The sequence below is a fragment of the Natrix helvetica genome (assembly GCF_964273705.1).
Source record: "Natrix helvetica genome assembly, chromosome: 12".
Taxonomy (NCBI): Eukaryota; Metazoa; Chordata; class Lepidosauria; order Squamata; family Natricidae; genus Natrix; species Natrix helvetica.
In genome coordinates, this window is record NC_138556.1 from 1,264,176 (window position 1) to 1,281,247 (window position 17,072).

A 17,072-nucleotide genomic window follows, 5' to 3' on the forward strand; every position below is an offset into this window, starting at 1 on the left:
TCTGTGGGTCAAAGTCGGCTGTCCTGCAAGCAGAGTCGCTGGCGGCCCCTCCCCCAGCCCTTATCATCAAGGCCTAGAACTAACCCCCCCCCTCTTCCTCTTCCGGGCAACCAAAGCACCGATCAAGTTTTCACAAGCCGCCTTTGGAGAACCTGGGATGTTCTTCCTGGGGCAGAACTTAAGAGGGCCCTGCCGGGGGGAGGCCCAGCTGTGTCTGGGGGGCCAGAGGGTCTCCTCAGACGGAGGAGCAAGCCGAGCATTCGGCCACTCAGCACTGGCCTAAGCATGAAGAGCGGCATTAAGATTCAGCCTCCGTCTGTCCCCGGCCACTTTCATCTCCAGGGAGAACGTCCAGTCGTGGCAACCGCTGGAGGAGGAGCCTCTGGTGGGCAGCCGCCACTGGCGCGGCCTGGGAGGGCTTCTCCGCGGCCTCTCCTGGGCCGCTTCTTTTGGGAATAAGCCCGGGGGGGGGCAGAAACCCAGAGCTGCTCCCTCCCGGGACGGACCCGGGAGAGGAGCCGGGTGGCTTCGGGGCCCGTTCGGGCAGCTAAGGCCAGGTCCACCCACGGGGAGGCAGCAGGTGGCCCCAGCCAGCCCTCGTCCGGGCTCTCCTCCTGTCCGGCCGCGCGGCTGGCCCCGGGGTCGAGGGCGCGCGCGCGAAGGACGCGGCGCGGGCGGGGAACAAAGGCGCACGTGGCCGCCGAGCCCCGAGCCCCGCCCCGGGGAGGGACCAGAGCGGGTGGGGGGGACGCAGGGGCGGCTCCAGGGCGGCTGTGCTCGCGGCGCCGCTCGCCTCGCCTCCCCTTTCCGCCGCCGCCGCCGCCGCCATGGCACGCTACCTCCGCTCCGCCACCGCCGCCGCCGCCGCCTGGCCTCGCTGCCCGCCCACGGCGCTCCCCGCGCTCGGCGCTTGGCCTCGCCCGCCGCAGCGGCACTGTGAGTGGGGCGCGGGTGGATCGGGTCGGAGCGCCACCCGGTTGGCGGCCCCGGAGAGGCAGCCCCGCCGAGCGCCCAGACGGCCGCCGGGGGGACCGCCGCTGACCTTGGCGCCCCGCCGCCGCCGGCCTGTCTCCGCCGAGCGCCCACCGCAGGGCCGCCGGGCAGCGCCGGCGGAAGGGACGGCGGAGGCATCGGCAGCCCGCCTGGCCGGGAGAGCGCCGGGAGGAGCCGCCGGGTCCGCAGCGCCGGTCTCCGTCTGGCGGGCGCCTCGCCGGCTTCCTGGAGCTGGGCCAGAGCGAGGAGGCGCCGCTGTCCCGCTGGGGTGTGAGCCGGCGGAGGGCTGCGCGCCCGGCCTTCCTCGCTGGCCGGAGCGGTAGGGCTGGGGAGGGCCTCGGCCGGCGCCCCCTCCTCTTCCGCGGCCCTGGCAGCCGGCCCGCCCGGGCACCTGTTGGAGGACGCGCGGCCAGCTGGCGCTCGGAGGGCTGCAGAGGGGCGGCCGGGCCTGTCGCTGCCGCTGCCCGCGTCCTCTGAGCGTGACCTTGTCCCTTTGGCGGGCAGAGGCCGCCCCTCTCCGAGGCGGGGCGGCCCGTCAGCGGCAGCTCGATGTGGCAGGAGGGTGGCGGCTGCCCTGGAGGCCGATGGGGGCCCCTCCGGGGAGCGAGTGGGCTCCGCGGAGGACTGGGAGGAAGGCGGCGGAGCCTCCCGGGCTGAACCATTGGATGCCCCCAAACAGCCGCCTTCCCTGTCTGGAGACTTTGATGCAGCCCCACAGCCGGGCTGGGGTGGGCAGGGAGAAGCGGCTGCTGGTTGCAGAGAGGAGCCTGATGGCTGGGGGGAATGTAAATCTTCCCTTGCAATCGCTTTGGCTTGAAGGGGCCTGTGTGGCGTTGCGTCCAGCACGAAGGAGGCCGGGGCTGTCCAGGGGGCCTACTTGGGGTGCAGGGAAAGTCACCGTCTTCCCCCTCTGACCCCGTCTTCTCCACAGATGCCGACCAGAGAATCAAGGTTGCCAACCCCGTGGTGGAAATGGACGGGGATGAGATGACTCGGATCATCTGGGCCTTCATCAAGGAGAAGGTACCTGGCACTGCCCACCTTCCCTGCCCCGATGAGCAGGGACAAACCCTGAAGCCACTGAGACTCCGAGCGTGGCAGTGAGCCCCGGGTGGACGGTATAAGTGCTTGGGCAGAGCAGGGGGGAGATGGGGAATCCCGAGGGATCTTGTGGGTTCCTGCATGCATCTTAGGCAGCCCAGGAGATACCACAAACACTTTTCACATGCAAGGCAGTGGCTCACGGAGGGCAGCAGTGTCAGGTTTCCCTCCAGCCCTGCAGAATAGTGTCCCCTGAGGGCTTGAAAGTGATCCCTGCCCATAAAACGTGCAAAAGAGGAAGTGCACACACGCTGCCTCTCTTGGAGACGGGAAAGCCTGCCGAGGGGAGGCGGGCAGAGGGGCGTCTGGTCCTGACTGCTTCTTGCCTGCTGCCTGCAGCTGATCCTGCCCAACGTGGACCTGCAGCTGAAGTATTTCGACCTGGGGCTGCCCCACCGGGACCAGACGGAGGACCAGGTCACCATTGATTCAGCCCTGGCCACTCAGAAGTACAGCGTGGCCGTCAAGTGCGCCACCATCACCCCCGATGAGGCCCGTGTGGAAGGTATGTGCAGAAGGTGAGACCAGGCAAGGCAGAAGCTCCAATGAGGGCCCCCCGGGGAACATCTGTCCGAGGAAGGTGGCGGCTCCAGAGGATGCAGCTGTGTCACAGGAGGCGGGCAAGTCGTCCTGGCCCCAACACCAGAGGTGTCTCCCTTGTGGCCCCTGCAGAATTCAAGCTGAAGAAGATGTGGAAGAGCCCCAACGGCACCATCCGGAACATCCTGGGGGGGACGGTTTTCCGAGAGCCCATCATCTGCAAGAACATCCCTCGCCTGGTCCCCGGTTGGACAAAGCCCATCACCATCGGGAGACACGCTCACGGTGACCAGGTGGGCCTGCTGCCAGCCCGGCATTCTTGGTGCTGGGTGTTCCATGAGCACTTCGAAAGGAAAGGTCTGCGGGCTCCAGTTTCTCTACTTCCAGAGCCACCCAAGAGTATCAGCAAAGCTTTAAATAGATGAAACCTCTGCACTTTATTCAAGGTTTAACAGTGGAACGTTTACAGGACCTGGAAGTCATTAAGTGAATGTGAATGGGATACAACCTGCTCACCCAATCCAAAAACATTTTCCGGACTACCTGAATCCTGGCCCCAATAAAAGTGTGGTAAAAATCTAATCCTCAACCCGAGGGGGACCCGACCTCTGTGGAAGAGACAGCTTCTCCTTAAAGATAACCTTGAGTTCAAGCAGTTGGGTCAAGGACAGAAGAGAGAGGCCACACACAGGACAGGGCACTTCCTAGTGGTGGTGGGCAGAAGAGCCAATGCGACAGGCAGGATGGTCAGGAAATGCACCAGGGCAAAGCAAGGTGGGTGCAGGCAGCCATGATCCATCTAAGTGCAAACCCTCAAATTCTCCCGCTATGCCCGTGAGACCAGAGGTTACAAAGACAGGAAAGGGACAAACCTGAGGAATCCCCACGGCTGGTCTGAAGCCTGAACAAGAGAAGAAAAGGCCAGTTTCCTAGCCAGGCAATTCTGGAGCCTCTGCTGGACTCCCCTCAGCAGTGTTGGGGGGCGGGAAGGAGCAGTGATTGATCCTCCTGGATTTTGCATTTTTCAAAGGATCATTTCTTTGTCTTGTCTAAAAATGCAATTCTTGAAACCTTTCTTATTTTTAACTGGGCTAAACTGCTTACCCTAGAGGGATTTTGGCTTCTCTAGCCTGGGTGTCTTGTAGAGAAGGGCTGGCTGTAATAACTTCTGTTTTTCAGTACAAAGCCACAGACTTCGTGGTGGATAGATCGGGGACCTTTAAGATGGTTTTCGTGCCCAAAGATGGCAGTGGAGCCAAGGAGTGGGAAGTCTTTAACTTCCCAGGCGGGGGTGTCGGCCTGGGCATGTACAACACAGATGAGGTGAGAGGGGGGGGGGCAGAGGGGCCGGGCCAGGACTTGCACAGACCCAGCTTTCCCCGGGGGAGGGGGCCCAGCCTCACGGGGGGGGGGGGGGTCTGGCCTACTGAATGTTCCCAATGCTCCTCCTCTGCCTTGGGGGGGAGGGAGGGAGGGAGGGCTAGGGCCAGCCTCCCCTTGGTATATCCCACTGAGCCCTCGGCCTGCCTCTTGCAGTCTATCATGGGCTTTGCCCACAGCTGCTTCCAGTACGCCATCCAGAAGAAATGGCCGCTCTACTTGAGTACTAAGAACACCATCCTCAAGGCCTACGATGGGCGCTTCAAGGACATCTTCCAGGAAATCTTCGACAAGTGAGCCATTTAGTCCAGTGGGGCCGTGGGAGGAAGCAGCCCCTGGGCTCTTTTGACATGGGTCAGAGCCTGCCTACCAGGGCTCCGGTGCCCCTTTGCACTGGCGTTGTCTGAGGCGGCCTCCTGTCCTCCCCCCTCCCCTCTTTCAGGCACTACAAGACTGAATTTGACAAGGTCAAGATCTGGTATGAGCACAGGCTCATTGATGACATGGTGGCCCAGGTGCTGAAATCAGCTGGCGGCTTCGTCTGGGCTTGCAAGAACTACGATGGAGACGTCCAATCAGACATCCTGGCCCAAGGTATTTACTGGCCCTGCCTGGGGCACATAGCCAGCAGGCAGAGTTCCTGTGCAGGACTGCGGGCGAGTGCCCGCCCAGGGACGAGAGAGGACCGTTAGCCCTTCGCATCTGGCAAGAGTGGCTCCTCCTTCTTTCAGCTGGTGCTGCCAGGCCAGGCTGGCACCTTCCAGGGGAAGCAGCTTGGGCTTGGGGCTCCCATTGCTCTAAGGACTACAAAGCCAAGCTGCTTCCTGGGGGGAAAAGCAGAGGGAGACCAGCCACACACACCCTGGCTTCCCTTAGCAGAGCAGGCGAATGGGAGAAGCATCTCACCCCGCAGCTCTTGCTGCCTTTCCCACGGCTACTGGCACCAGTTGTGCCTCTGGGGAGTCGTGCAGCGCCCCTCTCCTTCCCGGCCCAATGGACCCTGTCTGACCAGGGTTTGGCTTTGCCCCAAGGCTTTGGCTCTCTGGGCCTCATGACCTCCGTTCTTGTCTGTCCGGATGGAAAGACCATTGAAGCAGAGGCTGCCCACGGCACGGTTACTCGCCACTTCCGGGAGCACGAAAAGGTGAGTTTGCCTGGAGGGTGGGGGAGTCCTGGGATAGACCAGCCCCCCAAGGTCCCCCGAGCACATTCTCTTTGCTTGCACCTCTCCCTCAGGGCCGCCCCACTAGCACTAACCCCATTGCCAGCATCTTCGCCTGGACCCGTGGCCTGCAGCACCGAGGCAAGCTGGACAGCAACCCGCAGCTGATCAGGTAAGGGCAGCCCCAGGCCCTCTTGGGCAGTGAGCGAGGGGGAGGGAGGGGAGCCAGGGGGGGGTGTTGTGTGCTGGCATTGCCCCGCTGTGGGAAGCCTCTCCCCTCCCTCCCTGAGCCTTCCCCTCCCTCACCAGGTTTGCCGAGACTCTGGAGAGGGTCTGCGTGGAGACAGTGGAGAGTGGGACGATGACAAAGGATCTGGCTGGCTGCATCCATGGATTGAGCAAGTGAGGCCTGGCTGGGAATTGGCCCCTTTGGCTGGAAGCCCCTCCCTCCCTCCCCCGAATGACCGCCTGCCTCTTGTGTCTCTGCAGTGTGAAGTTAAACGAGCACTACGTGAATACCACTGACTTCCTGGACGCCATCAAAGGCAATCTGGATCGAGCCCTGAGCAAGCAGTAGACTAGAGGGGCTGCAGCAGCGAAGACCCTGCTGACGGGGACTCCGAGCGCACATGCATGGCTGCTCCCTTCAGCGGGAGTCCCTCCTGGCCCGTTTCTAAGGCTTGGGAGGCCATTGTGGGCACTCTTGGGGAGGAGACCTTGTCCCCCCTCCCGTTGTGTGACCGCAGTTCTTGCAAGCAGAGAAGAAAACGATTGAGTGCTGTAACTGCCTTGAACCTGGCCTTGGGTGCCAAAGAGAGCTATTAAACGATGGCTTCTCCCTTAGTGCGAGTCAGTCCGTGCGACGCACCCACACTGCTCCAGCCACTCCGTCTGCCAAACAATATTCATTTATTGCTGAACCTCTTCAGAACTGGAAAATAAACACAGTAGCTCTATGCACAAAAGGGCCCCAGGAGGAGAACACGGCAGCCACAGACTCTGCAGGGCGGGCCTTGACCGTTCTGCCAAGTAAGGGGGGGGGGCGCCTTGGAGTCCACCAGGTGAGGGGAGGCTTTCCGGCCCAGGCTGCTCCCTCAGAGTTCAGGGCAGAGGTAGATTGCAACACAGGTGGGAGGTGAGCACTTGCGCTCCGGTCCAGAAGCAGACTGATATGCTTGGCCTCCCAAGAACCCCCCTCCGTCCCCCAGGTGCTTCAGCCAGGACTCGGGGTGGGTTTTCAGGGTTGCCCTGGCCAGGTGTGGGAGGTAGAGTAAGGCAAGTGGAGTCCCGCAAGGCTGGCGCCAACTAAGGACCGCCAACCAGCAGAGCCACACCTGGTCAAGAGGCGGCTGGGAGGGCCGCAGCGGCTGCAGTGGAGCAAGAGCCCAGCACAGTCCTCCCCTCTCTCTCTCCTGCGCTGTGCAGCCCAAGCTCTGCTTTATGGAGGGGAAGCCCTCCTCCCCCCACAACCAGGCCCTTCCCCTTCCAACTATAGCATGTTGTAGTAGGCAATCTCCTTCATGGTTTGTTCCGCCAGGGCAGACCCACCGCTGGCGTTGCCCACTGCCCCATAGTCGTAGGCGTTTTCCTCGTAGTCGTCCATCTCCTGCTGCCCGTCCAGTTCTGAGGGATTGGTGCCTGCCAACTCCAGCATGGGATCTGGGGAGAAACGCAAACAGGCCAGGTTGCCTCAGGGTCCCTCCGGGAGGAGAGCACCTGGGACTCCCCTCTCGGCCCTCTCCCTCCCCCCTCCAACCTTGGCTGTCCAGGTTGAGGTCCATCACGCCATGCTTGACTTTCATGTGCCGACTGAGGTTCCCCTTCAGGTTGAACTTGCTGGAGCAGTAAGGGCACTTGAAGGGCTTGCTGCCGGCATGCAGGTGCATGTGGCCCAGGAGGTTGTACATGCGGTTGAAGGACTTCCCACACACCTGCAGGCAGAGAAGACCGGGGGGGGGGGGGAAAGGGGGTCAACGTCTGGGCAGCTCCTGGCAAGGGAGGGGTCAGGCCTGCCTGGCCCAGTGCAGACCCCCTCCAAGGGGAGGCCGGAGAGGAGGCAGCAGGCCTTTCCAGGTGGCCAACATGCAGCGGGGGGGGGGGGGGGAAGGACCGTGGGGGAGGGGAGACCCGTGAGACATGGAGCTCCTGCCCTCCCCACCCCACCCCCCCGGGGCTACCTTGCACTTGAAGGGCTTGACGGGCGAATGCACAATCATGTGGGTCTTGAGCGTCTGCTTCTGCACAAAGGTCTTGAAGCAGAGGTGGCACTGATAGGGGCGGACGCTGGTGTGGATCAGCAGGTGCCGCTTCATGTTGGCGTGCAGCGTGAACTCCCGCCCACACACCTCGCACTTGAACTCCTTCACGCCCTGAGAGAGAGAGACGGAAGTGGCCCCGCTGGCCTGGCCAGTAGCCCCTGGGAGGCTTCCGGCTGGCCTCAGCGGCTCCAGCCAGGACAGCGGAGGCTGCTGGACCCCTGCGTGGCCCCGGCCTACCTTGTGAGTCAGGGAGTGCTGCTTGAGGTGGTGGATCTGGCTGAACTCCATGCCACACTCGGTGCAGACGAAGGGACGCACGTTCTGGTGCTTGAGGGTGTGGTTCTGCAGCTGGCTGCGGTAGTGGAAGGACTTGTTGCACTCGGGGCACGGGTACAGCGTGGGACCCTGGTGTGTGGCCAGGTGGCGCTTGAGCTGGGTGAGAGTGGAGAAGTCCAGGCCGCATTCCACACACACGTGGCAGCGGCCGCTCTCGTGCTTCCCCTCGTGGGCCTTGAGCTCGCTGGGGTAGGCGAAGCCACGGCCACAAAAGCGGCAGCTGTAGGGCTTGACGTCCGAGTGCAGCAGCATGTGGCGCTTGAGGTGGCTAGTCTGGGTGAAGGCCTTGTGGCACACCTGGCACTTGTGGGGCCGTGTGCCCTGGTGGGTGAGCAGGTGGGTCTGCAGGTGGCTGGGCTGCTTGAAGAGCTTGCCGCAGTGCGGGCAGGAGTGCGGCTTGATGCCGTTGTGCCCCAGGATGTGGGTCACCAGGTTGTACTTGGAGGTATAGGACTTCTCGCACAGGCGGCACTGCCAACGCTTCTCCACCAGGTAGGAATCGTCAATCTGGACATTGATGTCCAGGCGGTCCATGTGCACCTTCTTGCTCTGCTCGCCGGGGACCTCTGCCTCAAAGTCCAGGGGCTCCTGCCAGGCAAAGCCTGCCTCGCTCTTGCCCTGCTCTGGAGGGGAGGCCGGCAGCTGGTTCTCCATGCCACTCAGGGATTGCAGGCCAGGCGGGAAACTGCAGCCGCTGGGAAAGGCCTCTGCCCTGTCCAGGCCGGCTTGGGGTGGGCTGGGGAACCTTTCCTCATAGGCCCCCAAGGAGTGCTCTTGCTGCGGGGGCCTTCGCAGGGGCTGGGACCGCCGGCTGAAGGGTCCGAGGCTTGCCATCCTACCACTGCTCTGCCTGGTTGGCTCAGAAGACGGCTCCTCCGGATTGCTGCTCTCCCCCTGCTCTTCAGGGCCACCAGTGGCCGCTTCGGGGCTGCCCCCCCCATCCTCCTCCTCCTCCATCTCGCCCCTCTCGTGCTTCACCTTCGGCACCAGGCGCACAGGGGGCCGCTTCCTCCTCCGGGCCTGTTTCCCAAAGGAGGCTTCTGCCTCCAGCCCCTCCTCTTCCTCAGGGGGCTCCCCCTGGGACGGGCCAGCCGGGCTGCTGCCTTCGGGCTGCTTCAGTTCAGCGGCTGCTGCCTCGTCATCCTGCTTTCCTGCCAAACTGGAGAAAATGCTGTCTGGATTGACCGTGCCTCCCAGGAACTCATTCTCGGATACCAGACCCAGGACAGCAGCTTGAGCCAGCGACAGCACCACCACCGCCTCCGTCTGGGTCCCGGAGCTGGCGAAGCGTTCCATGCCTTGCACCATCCAGCTGAGCTGCAGCACCTGCAGGAAAGAGAGAGGAAGGGAAGCCGTGAACTCCTAGGCCTTCGAGTGCAGGCACAGCACCAAGCTCCACACCAGGGAGCCTCCGATTCTCCGGCCATGGCCAAAGACCAACCGGACACCCAGGCATCTCCATCTACACCGGCCAGGCAAAATGTCATCCCGAAGGAAGCCGGCGTCATCGCCAAAAGGCAGCTATGGGCATCCTTCTCTCACCCCGGAGAATCACAACTGCCAAATAAGGTGTGTGATTCTCACTTAACAACTGCTACATTGACGGGTTAAGTGACCATTTGAAGTTGCGACATCACTGAAGATGTAACTTTACAAGCGGTCCTTGCATTTATGACCCACACAGCATCCCACGTTGGCAACAGGCTTTTGGCCCGCAAGGACATCAAATTGGAAAAATCGCAAGTTGTGGTCAAGTGATGTCTTGCTTAGCGACCACATTGCTTAGCAATGGAATGGCCAATCCCAAATGTGGCCATTAAGAGACATGCGTCACAAGTCATTTCCAGGTCCACGGAGCATTTTTTCACCTGATTTGGATGAGAATTTAACTCAAAACCGCGGCCCAGAGGTTAGTCCACATCAGAGTTGTAGGTCTTGAGAGTCCCAGGAAGGACACAATCCCCAGCTTCACCCGCCAGGAGCCTCCCCCAGGCAGGGCGGAAGGAGCCGGGGGCCCAGGTGGGCTCTGCTCCAGGGAGAGAGGCGTGGGGGGGGGAGGCGCTGGGCGGAGGAGGGGCGACCCAGGGCCAAGACGCCTGCGGGGGGGGGGTCTGCCAGGGGCGGCCAGGCTTGCATTGAAGGAGCCCGGGAGGAAAGGGGCTGCGAGGGGAAGGGGGAAAGGGAGAGCAAAGCAAAGGCCTTCGGGGCCCTCTGGGGCCGCCCACCTCGCTTGGGCACCTACCCGCCTGTGCCGGGTCCACCCCCCACCCGGGCGCCCGGGGAAGCTCCGCGCGACCTCCCCGCCTCGGCCCCGCAGCCTCCGCGCCTGCCGGGTAGGAGAGGCGCCGAGGGGCCTGAAGAGACCTTCCGGGAGCCGCGGCCTCCTCCGACCGAGATGCCGCCCAGGCCGGAGCTTCCGCCTCAACTGCCCGGACCGGGCGAGCCGCAGGTGTGGAGCCCCGCCCCTCGAGGAGGGGGCGGAGAGGGGGCGGGGCTCCACGGCAGCCCCGCCCCTTCGCGCTTGCCTCCCTTGCTCGCGCCGGAAAAAACCTTTTCCGGGCCCGCCCGCTCCCCCGCGCACGCCCCCCCCCGCGCACGCCCCCATCTCCCAGGCAACGCCCCGCCCATCTCCTCTCCCTCGCAGCTTTCTCCGCCCCCCCCCGCGCCGCTTCCCGGGAAGGAAGGAGGGGGCCGCATGGAGAAGCCCCCCCGCCCCGCCCCATTTCCCAAAGCGCGTTTCAGGCAACTGTGCGGGGGGGGCACTGTTTAGCCCCCCCTATCCGGGAGCCCCCTTGGGAGCAGTTGCTCCTCGCAGAGCCTTCTCCTCCTGGGGAGGCGGAGGGAGGGGCAGGGGAAGCAGGGCAGGCAGCCGCCCCAGGGAGCCCCGGCGGCCCTGCTTTAAAGGCCCAGCAGAGTCCCTGGGAAGCAGCGACGGGGCTCCCCCCGGCCCCTCCCCCCAGCCACAGGGCCCTCAGCTGGCAACACCAGCCTCGCCCCGAGGACCACCTGGAAGTGGAGCTAAGGCGGCTTCGTGACTGCTGGTCACAACACTGTAACACAACCACATGGCTTCAACTGGCGCCTACTGTAGTTAACCCTCTACCAAAGGCATCTGAGGTTTATGTATCACGACACACATTTTGCACCATCAGGATTTATATTGGACAGATCTGGATGATGCACCGTGGAATGTAAGGCTGCCTGACCTCACACGTCCTGAGCTATTTGAACACTGAAAAGAATGGCGTATAAACCCTGTTCCTTGAGCATCGACCTCCCGGCTCCATGCAGCAGATCAGACTGATGGAAGAACTCAAGGGATGCCCTGCACCAGCAGCCATGAACTCCTCCCACAGGCTGCCAGCCAGCCCTTCTCCCTCAGCAATGAAGAATACAGACCCCCCTCCAAAGCATGGTCAGCCTAGAAGGAGAGGGTCCCTGGGTGGAGAGGAGGGACTCTAAAAAGAAAGTCACCCTGGTGATGAAAATCATTTGCCACCTACCTCACCATGGGGCTAACTCTAGGCAGCTCTCAACCATAAAAAATTAGGAAATAAAAAGGAAGTTTAAAGAAAGCAAAATGTAAGAATAAAACAATATAACGAAGGAAAAGGGAAAAAAGAATACATCAATATGATTAGTTAAAAAAAAGATGGCTGGGAGGACGGAGACCCCATCACTTGGGTCACCATATGAGTTGAGTATCATCTGCATATTGGTGGTATCTCAACCCCTGGTGTGGATGGAGGTGGTGGCCCTTTGAGAGCTGTATAAAGTTATTCAAAGTCTAAGGACGATCTCGCCCAGCGGATTCATGCACAGGTTAAACAGAGAGCACCGAGCCCTGTGGCACCCCACGAAGCAGGGGCTGTGAGTGGGACCTCTTGCCACCATCAACACCAATTGGGAGCATCCTCAGAGAAAGGAGCTGAACCAGTTTAAAACTCGCAAAGCCAGCCCAAGGGGATATCATGGTTGATCCTCTCAACGTCAAGAAGAGTAACAATGGTTGCATAACTTCTATCTCACTCTTGCCGGAGACTGTCCGTAAGTGTGACCAAGACTTTTTCTGTCCCATAGCCAGACCGGAATCCAGATTGAAAGTCATCCTGGAAATCTGTTTCCTCCAGGACACTCTGGAGTTGCCAAGCAACCACCTTTCCTACCACTCCCTGTAAAGAAAAGATAGGAAACTGGATGGAAATTATCCATTCAAGGGATGGCTGCTTAAGGAGAGGACGAACCAGAACCTCCTTAAACAATCCCAGGAACATCCTCTCTCGCAGTCAGGAAGCTTTTACTGTGTGAACCCACTTGCTGGTCACAATCTGGAGACTTTCAGCCAGGATGAACAAAGATCTAAAGGACAGCATAGAGTACCCTGTCCACTTCCTTAGGGGCAACAGGGTCAAACTGATTCCAAATTGTTAGCAAGATGATTCCCTGAGCACCTCATAAGGACCTGCACCACACAAGAGTTCCAACAAATCCAAGCAACTTTTTCTGACAGGTGTTCAACAAATTCTTCTGGTGTCAGGGATTCAAGCCCCAGCTCTTTGCACTGTACCTCTTGCAACGCACAAAGTGGGTGGGGCTTCAATTGCACAGCTGTGGCCACCATCTTGGCTTCTTAACCCTTCTAAGGATGCCCCTGGTGCTTCGATTCAGACATCACAACTGCTAAGAATGGCAAATCAAGCAAAGGGTTTAAGAGGTGAAGACAGGCAGAGATTGCAAGCAGCCATCTATGGCACCAGGATGAAATCCTACCATAGCTGCAAACATGAATTGCCCTGACCTTGCCTGGCTGTGAAGAAATGGTGGCATCGCCTGCCTCCAAGAGTCAGGGGCGGTTTCCAGAAAAGACAGGATGGCCATTTGTCTATGATGATACGAGATTCCTTCCCTGGATGGGATTGGACTAGAAGTTCTCCAAGGTCTCTCACCACATTAGACAGGACAGGATAGGATACGTAACCATTATATTATGGTTGGCTGACCAACTTTATACCCAGCATCTATAAGCACCTCTCAGTGGAACTACATCTATATATAGGTGGACCCAGATTGTTGGGGGCAATATGCTGACTTTGTAAACCGCTTAGAGAAGGCTGTAAAGCACCGTGAAGCGGCATACAAGTCTAAGTGCTATTGTTACATGGAGGGAAGCATGCAATGGGGTATCCCAAGGTTCTGTCTTAGGCCCGTTCCTCTTCCATCTCCATAAACAATTTGGATGAGGGAATAGAAAGGGAACCAACTTTTTACTTGGGGTGGGGTGGGGTTGTGTCTCGTTAATTCCATCCAATCATATATTTATTTAATACTTATAGAATGTAGAGGCGATCCCACGCTAAGTGGTTCTGGGCAGCTTTAAGAGAACCGGAATAATGAGGCAGAGCGACTGTCTCAGAGGTGGTTGCTGCCGGTTCAGCCCAGATCAGCCAAACCAGGAGTAGCGGCTGCGGGAGGTTCTGCCCACCCACCCGGATGCTTCTGCGCGTCTGCAGACGTGGTGCGCACGGAGATGGGAACACGCCCGAACCGGTAGTAAAAAAAAGTAGCAACCCACCTCTGGACTGTCTGTGGACATTCTCACTCATCCGGGACACAGTTGCCTCAAAGGTGTTTTTTCAAAAGGCAACTGGACTGTTTTCCCCTTGAGGTAGGAGATCTTTCACTTCTTGGATGGGAAGTGAAACATCTTCTTCCTCCTCCTCCTCAGTCCAGTTGCCTTTTGAAGAAGCACCTTTGAAACAATGAGGTGGACCGTAAGTGTGAAACGACAAACATTGTATGCCAACCAAAACACCCCACTGCCCTGTCCTTGCACCAGGGAGAACAGCCTGTTTTTCAAGAACTTTCTGAAGATCTTCGGGGTGGATCTTGAAGTAGAGTGGATGGCATTCTAAGAGCACAAGAACAGAGAAGCCGTGACAGACACCATTGTTTGATTGACAGGACGTCAATTGCTGACCTCAGCAGAAACTGAGGGAGCGGGCAGTCCCTCAGATAATGTGGCCATTTGCTATACTTGCAGGAGTAACCGGCACCTTCAATTGCACCCAAAGGTCAACTGGCAGCAACTGCGACCTGCAGAGGAGCAGTGGCATCTCACAGGCATAGGTCAGCATAGCCATCCCTGCTGGTGCTGCCATATTGCACGCATCAGCTTCTGAGTGGTCTTTAAGAGCAATATCTACGCCCACTTAGTTTACCCTCATGGAGCCTGAGTTTCTTTCTCCCCGACAGTCTCTAACACTTCCAGGCCTTTGGCAACCTGACTTGGGCAAGACGTACAGTTGGGTGTCTTCAGCCTCCTGAGGGTAATAGATCCCAATCGCTCCCCATCAATACAGTCTGGGAACAACCACGGGAAAGAAAAGAAAAGCTGCAGAAGGTGGTGTCCTCCACTCCCAGCCTCTACCGTCCGCATGGAAGGATGCTACAATTGAGGGTAGTGGAAGGGGCTGCTGAAGGGCCAGGAGCGATGGCTGCCCCCGCCTCCTTCAAGGCCAAAGAGCTGCCCTCTCTCAAAGGCGGCCAACCAAAGATCCCTCCAGGCATCTCTAACAACCTGCATCTAACAAAGGGGTGGCTGTGCTCACAGGTTAAAGGACCTTGTCCACTTCATTATGTGGCTCAGTAACCATAAAACCTGCTCTAGGAAGCCCACAAGTCAGCCACTCAGTTGGAGCCCAACAGAGCAACTTCATCTGCTGGACATCTGGAATATTCTGCACAGGTGTCCCTTCCGTCAGCTTATCCTTCCCCATTGAGTCATCCCAAAGCCAACTGCTGGAGAGCCCGTCTTCCCACCTGGGTCTTTGTGCCCCCTGGCAGAGTCCCTGCATTTGTCTAGGGTGCTGCACTGTTTTCCCCAGAATGTCTCCTTGGCACTTCCATTACCACCATTCACCAGAAATGGACTACTATCACCAACCTCAGGATTCCACTTTCCTTGCCCTGCGGTGCTCCTCCTGGTTTTTCCATAATGCTCTTTAGTAAACTAGAGAAGGTTTAGCTAAGTTGCCAAACAACCTCACTCACACCAGTGCCCTGTGCAGCATGCTCTAGTAACCATCGGTTTTGACATATTTTGGTCAGTGTGTCACAGGCACAATCCGTCTTTTGCTTCAGGTATGTTGTGCAGGCCAGCAACTGTAATATGAAGACCACCTGAAGTCAGGAAACTCTTGCACTTAATGGTGACTTGGCAGACTCAAGATGGAGGGAACAGCTGGCCTGAGCATTTCCCACCCCTGACCTGCTGGACACAAAATTAGAAAAAGCAGCTTATTACCCAGAGAGTTGAGAATGGCACATTGGAGAACCACCAAATTATTTAATTTTAAACTAACTTATAGTTTGGTCTTATTTAGAATTTTGTTTGCTCTAAATAGATTGCTGTCCCAGGGGATTTCTGGAGTGACTCTGGACATGCTGATGGGATGGATCCCTCCAGCTGCCCACCCAGCCCTTCCCCAGCCCAAGAGGACCATCACTTTCTCGCCAGGTCACACTGTGGGCTTCAGCCCACCACTCCTGGCTTGCATCTGGGCTGCAGCCTGGCCCTGCTTTCCCCAGTTGCAGAATCCTTTGCAGTGAACAAGAGCCACAACTAGCCAGCTGGGTGAGCTCCGTGCCATTAACCGAAACACAAATGGCAAGTGAGGGCAGGATGGGTCAGGAGCTGACCAAGTTCCCCCTCCTGCCCAGGCGCAGGGGCAGCTCCTGAGGCCACCGAGGGAGACGTGGCAGGCCTCCAGTTGCTGGATGCTGCCCATCTGGGAGAGAAAGCCCTTCTCTCTGGCTGAGAGAGGCTTTGTTTGTTGGGGCAGATGTTCCTCCACCCCCCCACAACAGACATACAATTTTGATTTTTAACTGTGTGTGTGCGTGCGGGGGGGGGGGGATTTCTTAAGGAAAGATTCTTCCTCTTTTCATTTGGCCACCTTTATTTTCTGCTCAGTTGGGAATTAACTTTCTTCTCCTCGCAGAGAGAGAGAACGTGAAAAGCCAAAAGGATTTTACATCTTTACTCAAGTGGGGGGGGGGGGGGTTGGCACAGCCTGTGAATCCGGGCTCCTTTCTTTTCAAGCGCTCTCCTCTTTCCCCTTCCCGCAACTCCATTCAGCCTTTCTTTTCAGAGCTCTCCGTCCCCCCCCTTCCTTTTTCCATCGCTTTTCACTCTGTTTCTCTCACCCCCCACCCCCCTTTGAGGCTCCTTTCCCCCCTTTCATCCTTCCTCTATTCAGTTCCTCTAGTGTGTGTGTGAGTGTGCGGCACACTGCTTCTTTTTAAATAGCGTTTCTATTTTCAGAGAGCACATGGAACATGTAGGAAGAGAAATAATTTCAGCAAAAAAGGAACGTGCAAGTCTTTCTTGTTATTTTAGCAAAAGTTATTTTATACCAGGTCTTTGTAAGACAGTAAAGCTCTTATTCTCTTGCAACTGTGATTGTCTCTCCACAAGCAGCACAAGTGTCCCCATATTAAAAAAAATGTCCAGCTGCCACTCTGATGCGTGTCCTGGTGGTGCAACCGCCAGCAATTTCCTGTGGGCTCATCTGGAGCATGGCGGTTCCTCGGCCTGCAAGTGGCCTTCCGCCTCTTTCTTTGAGGCCAGTCTGGGACGGGGTCTCCCGTGTGTGCCAGGCCAGAGTGGCCCCTGCGGTCTCTCCCTCTTGAATTAAAAGGCTGCTCTAGAAGAGACGCCTCACTCTGATGGCGGCAGGACATCTGTCTCTGAAAACGGGACAAAGGAATCTGGAGAGGAATTCCCAGGTGGCTGTCATTCTACCGAGCGAAAAGGAAGAAGCAGCCTCTGTTGGGGCCACTGGGAACACCCTGCTTAGTTTTTGACATTTGGGGAGATGGACGGCAAAGGGCTCTTTCTCCAGAATTATCCCAACTGTAGCTGGGCCTTTTGCCTGGCCTCTGAGACACTCCCATCCCACAGCAGGAGACCAGAGGTAGAGAGGCTCATGCAGAAGGCGGTCGGCCACCTGAGCTGCTCATGGGAATCCTCTAAGTAGTCATTAGGCACAGGTGCTGAAGATGTGGCAGAGGCCCTAGGAAGCGGTTTTTTGATAAGCTCACCATAAGGGGAAATCAAGTGCACCAGCTCCTCAGTGAGGAGAGAAAATGCTATGAGGTGAAAGGCAAAGGGAGAGGCATTTAACACTTGCTTTGCTTCAGTGTCTTGTTCACTGCAACAAGGAAGCATGCAGCCCAACAGGGCAAAGAGGAAGAAAAAAACTTGAGCTGATTGAAATCCGGGCAGGCAATAACAGTTTATT

At 58.4% G+C, this 17,072-nt stretch overlaps 2 protein-coding genes across 3 annotated transcripts; one reads left to right on the forward strand and one right to left on the reverse strand.

Annotated features, from left to right (window-relative positions):
- The first annotated feature begins 775 nt into the window (after positions 1–775).
- On the forward strand, positions 776–6,019 carry IDH2 (isocitrate dehydrogenase (NADP(+)) 2). 2 transcript variants are annotated; one of them, XM_081964802.1, is made up of 11 exons: positions 776–936; positions 1,925–2,016; positions 2,434–2,599; positions 2,767–2,927; positions 3,814–3,957; positions 4,171–4,307; positions 4,457–4,608; positions 5,046–5,158; positions 5,251–5,348; positions 5,486–5,578; positions 5,666–6,019. In XM_081964802.1, the coding sequence occupies exons 1-11, from the start codon at positions 828–830 to the stop codon at positions 5,751–5,753; spliced, it is 1,353 nt and encodes a 450-aa protein (XP_081820928.1). In that variant the 5' UTR covers positions 776–827; the 3' UTR covers positions 5,754–6,019. The 2 variants fall into 2 exon arrangements, with proteins under 2 accessions (XP_081820928.1, XP_081820929.1); XM_081964803.1 differs by lacking the exons at positions 776–936; positions 1,925–2,016 and having other exon boundaries at positions 2,440–2,612.
- A 49-nt stretch (positions 6,020–6,068) lies between these two features.
- ZNF710 (zinc finger protein 710) lies at positions 6,069–10,375 on the reverse strand (the record flags this gene model as incomplete). The annotated part of the gene is made up of 5 exons (XM_081964499.1): positions 6,069–6,835; positions 6,933–7,107; positions 7,354–7,545; positions 7,672–9,096; positions 10,013–10,375. 5 exons carry the CDS (start codon positions 10,373–10,375, stop codon positions 6,666–6,668), a joined length of 2,325 nt encoding a protein of 774 aa, XP_081820625.1. The 3' UTR covers positions 6,069–6,665.
- Positions 10,376–17,072: the final 6,697 nt, after the last annotated feature.